Genomic DNA, 4,626 nt, shown 5'->3' on the forward strand with positions numbered 1-4,626 from the left:
ACAGTGCTCACCCTCAATTCTGACAGCAATATTCTGGTCACAGTAAAGCTTACTAATGATTTTATAATCCTTTCGATCTCTGTCTGGCTTTCCAAGAATTGTTAATGCATTTCGTTGAAGTTTGCCGAGCCTATCTTTGTCAAAAGCCTTAAAGTAATCCATGAGGCAGACAGATCTTTCTTCTTTTTGTTGAAAATAGTACCTTTAAAATATATGTTTCGTGGGTAGTTGGCGGATGTTCTGTTTTGGTTAGCTCCTTCTTCCCTATCAAACATTTATATCATCCTTATCTTCCGTCCTTCTTTTTTTTCATCACTCTCTTGTAACACTTCTAATCTTTGCCACTTACATGACCTGAATGTGATGCAAGTACTGTTAAAATCTTACTAAAACTTCAAACAAAAGATAGTTTTGTCTCTGTCCCTCTTTCGCTTGAAGCGACATGACAACAGGCTTATGATAACAATCGTAATTATCGGATAGGTATGCATCTCACTTAACCAATCTTCTACGAAGAAGACCAGCGTATCATTCTAGAGCCAGTCAGTTTAGGGCAGATCGTGACAAGAGGCAGCCATGTCCTGCGTCTCACTCATGTCGTTTGTTGCTCTTGTCCTGCTTCTGGCAACTTCTGTAGCAGGTGAGTGTCTTTCTTTGCTTGTGGGGCTGGCGGTTTAGTGGTTAGGCTCTCAGGCTCTCAACTGTAAGGTTGTGGATGGGTTCGAATCCCCTTTAAAATTATAGTCATTTTGTGTTGAGTTCCTTACTGGTCATCTCAATATTTTTGTACGCCTGCGAGTCGTGGACACTAACAGCAGAATTAGAGAAAAAGGTTCAGACCACAGGGATGAGATGTTACCGCAGACTCCTTGACATTTCGTACAAAGACCACGTTTCAAATGCTGAGAAAGAGAATCACCAACGCAGTGGGGCAGTATGAAGATCTCCTGACCACAGTGAAGAGACGAAAATTAAAATGGTATGGGCATGTCACAAGATCCACAGGACTTGCTAAAACAATCGTACAAGGAAAGAGAAAGAGAGGAAGGCAGAGAAGGAGATGGGAGGACAACATTACAGAGTGGACAAGAAAGACGATGGGTGACAATCTGAGGAAAGCAGAGGACAAAAATAGATGGCGAGAGCTGGTTTTCAGATGCAGTGGTGCCCCCACGGTTGCCCCAACCACGGTGTAGAAGAAGAAGAAGAAGAAGAAGAAGAAGAAGAAGAAGAAGAAGAAGAAGAAGAATGCCAGACGCTGAAGGCTCCGAAAACAAAGTGTGAGTAAAATGCGTCTATGTGAAGGAAGACTTGAACATTGTGGCGTCGGTGGTCCAGTGGTTAGATTCGTGTACTTGTATCCTCAATCTTAACATTGCGAGTTCGAATCTCGTCAGGGGCCCGACGTTGTGTCTTTGGGAAAGGTACTTTACATGAATGTTCCTCATTTCACTCAGGTGGAATTGGGCACTCAGCTTTTGACAGCAAAAGACCTTGTCAGTTTCTTAGTGTTTGAACGCGTGCAATCCGCAGCTTGCACTGTATGCTTCCTACGGTCTACTGCGCTAAAAAAAAAAAAATAGATGCAAAGCGGTAGAGCATGCAGAGTGTGGATATGAGCTTGCTATATAAATGAGAAAAGGCGGGGGGGGGGGGGGTGCGTTTATTTTTTTTAAAAGTGCTGCTTACCATTTTATAGAACTGGGAATGGCATCGTTCATTGTGTTGCTACCTCAAATAATCCGCCGAAGTCCACAATTTGAGAATTTTCAATGTTACACCCTTTCAAAGCTCTACTATAAAAGTTCCTTTTAACATCACCAATGTGCAGTTTAATACTACCGTCAAGGCTTACAGTTTTCTTGGTTTTCATCATTTTAGTTAGTTTTAGTAGAGGTTTTACGGCGCTCGCAACTGCATAAGGTCATATGAGCGCCAGAAGATTAGAGGTGTTACAAGAGAGTAACAAACATAAAAAAGAAGAAGGGGAAATAAGGATGATAGACGTTCGAAGGAAAGGAGGAGCAAACCACACCAGAGCACCCGCCAACCACCCACTTTTCATCATTATTGACCGGAACAACACAACAAAAGCTAGTGTTTCTCCCTGGCGTAAACAGTTCCCAAAAGGACTTAAGTGGATAGTTTGCGACACCGACGATATTGACTCCGTGAAACAGAGGTAGACAATGTGGGCTCCCGTGGCCTAGAGGTTAATGTATTCGTCTCTCAATTCAATCAAAGGTCCAGGATTCGAATCCGGGTTGCGACGGAAAAAGTTTTCTTCTCTCTTATTGTCTCTTTTCACCTCCTTTCCTGCTCTCTAGCAATGTTCTGTCGTCTTCTTTCGCCTCCACTTTATGCCCCCACCCTCTCACTTCCTTTGCCCCCTCCTCTGGGTTTCTGGCTCTTTCTGCAGTCTTTCTACTGCTACTCCTTGGCTCCTTCTTACTGCTGTCTTTCAGCCACACCCCTGATCATCTTGTAGGAAAGATCTATACCTAGTCTTCTCGGACTAGGGCGAAAAATCTCGGAGGTCCCGAGTGCAAGTTGCGCACGTTAAAGATCCCTTGGTGGTCTAAAATCGATAAGAGTAGGTTTCGGCCGCCACCCGGGCAAAATTCAAAATGTCATACCAACTGAAAATGTTTAATTAATGTGTCCCGTGCGCTCATTTGGCCTTATGCAGTTGCGAGTGAAATAAAACACTAACCAAAAAAAACCCCAAAAAAACCAACAGGAAGACAGTGAACTCTGCACCCTACTTTGTACAAAATGCGTTGAAAATAAGAAAATTATATCTAAATAGGCATCATTTTTCTTCCACTATCGCATGTACTTTACTTTTTACAAACTCGGCGAGTTCACAGGATTCCTCCAAAAGAAATGGGGTGGGGACTGAAGCCCACCCCCCTCCCCCTCTTTCCAGCAGATTTTGTATGAATGTATTTTTAAAAAAATAAGATAAGATGAGCTAAGATACATCTTTATTGTCCAGATCCTGGCACATTGGTTTGGTGTTTCACCTCGTACACACACACACACACACACACACACACACACACACACACACACACACACATACACACACACACACACACTCTTCCCTCCCACACTCTCTCTTCCACACACATCTGTGCACATAACCATAATTTAATAAGTATGCTTGCACTAACAAACAGGCCCACAGTCATATTCTTAATATAAATGAACAGTAATATAAACAATAAAAATGTTAAGCTAGATACGTACCCAGTATTCTGATTGTAACTCAATGGTATTCTGATGCATGCTCTAAGGACATATTATGAAAGAAGGAAGAAGTTTGATGGAGGATAGTAAGAATGACTATCTGTATCTTTCCTATCCATAATATAGACGTTACTTTTCAAATAACCCCAGTTTTTGTTGTTGTTGTTGTTGTTGTTGTTGTTGTTGTTGTTGTTGTTGTTATTGTTGTCGTTGTTGTTTTGCCTTTTCTTTCACAGACTCGGCGAATTCACCCCAGGTTGCTTCAAGAAATGGGGTGAAGATCGAAGCTTCCCCGAACCAGATATACGTAGAACTTACAGATCAGCTGACAGTCAACTGCACATGCGCACACGAACAGAACTCAAACTTCAGTACTATTGTCTCACTCATTCTCTCCAAGACAACTGCAACTAATAGTTCGACATACAGGTGAGTTTGCTTTTTAAAGACTTCAACATAAGTTAAGGACCACCTTGACAGACAGCCCTGATTTTTTTTAAATTAAAAAAAAAAGACAGCAAGGAATGTTTCAAATTGTTTTGCTCTGAAAAAGTTAATGGGTAACAAATGCGTACTGCAAAGCTTCCTAAAGGGGCAAAATCATCAAACGCTGCACGGAAATCCCCGGGGAACTTTAGCCACATTTGCTGTTTTTTATTGACTTGTGTGCGACACCACAGACATTCTTCAGTTGAAATTTCTGGTGCACGTCATGAATGGACATACGCTCTCGAACTGTGCTCACTTTGGTGGCGATATAAGCCGCCGTTTGCGCAAAATCCAGTATCGCATCAACGTGCCACCAAGACAAAAGCTGAGAGACTTTGATAGTGCCAGAGCTATGGCATGGCTGGAGATGGAGTTGGAGTCCGAGAAGTTGCCAGAACTCTGTCATTGTCAGCCTGAGACAGCGTGGTGGAATCAGGCTCTCGTCAAAATAATCAAAGTTACTCGCAACACAATCAGGTCATATAAGTGCTGGTTGTTAGAGGTGTTACAAGAGAGCAATGGAAACAGAAAAGGAGGAAAGATATGGCCGATAAATGTTTGATGGAAAAGAATAAGGAGCAAACCACACCAGAACACCCGCCAACCACTCAAGTGGGATTTGTCACGTTCATTTATCAGCTTACGCACATGTTTGCATGAATGTGTTATTTCTTTTTTGTATGTGTTTTACGCGGTCATCGACACAATTTAGGTCATTTAGGAGACGGGCTTTCAACCCTGTCTGTCAGGGCCTACCCGAGCAGAGAAGGTTATACCCCCCGGAGCAGTGTCACTGACTGAAGTGTCTTTAGGCCATACCCAAAGGGGGGACATATCTCGTTCAAGCATAGTAGAATTGTAAATGGGCTGACTCATGTCACGCTC

The 4,626-nt window shown here is 42.6% G+C and overlaps 1 protein-coding gene across 1 annotated transcript in view; it reads left to right on the forward strand.

Annotated features, from left to right (window-relative positions):
• The first annotated feature begins 531 nt into the window (after nt 1-531).
• Nucleotides 532-4,626, forward strand: part of LOC101855840 (girdin) — a 13,170-nt gene continuing 9,075 nt past the window's right edge. The window contains exons 1-2 of the mRNA XM_005111846.3: nt 532-640; nt 3,489-3,681. Coding sequence (XP_005111903.1) covers nt 577-640; nt 3,489-3,681 — 257 coding nt within the window. The 5' untranslated portion in view covers nt 532-576. The remainder of the gene's footprint in view (nt 641-3,488; nt 3,682-4,626) is intronic.

This window comes from Aplysia californica, unplaced genomic scaffold (genome assembly GCF_000002075.1).
Source record: "Aplysia californica isolate F4 #8 unplaced genomic scaffold, AplCal3.0 scaffold01135, whole genome shotgun sequence".
NCBI classification, from domain to species: domain Eukaryota; kingdom Metazoa; phylum Mollusca; class Gastropoda; order Aplysiida; family Aplysiidae; genus Aplysia; species Aplysia californica.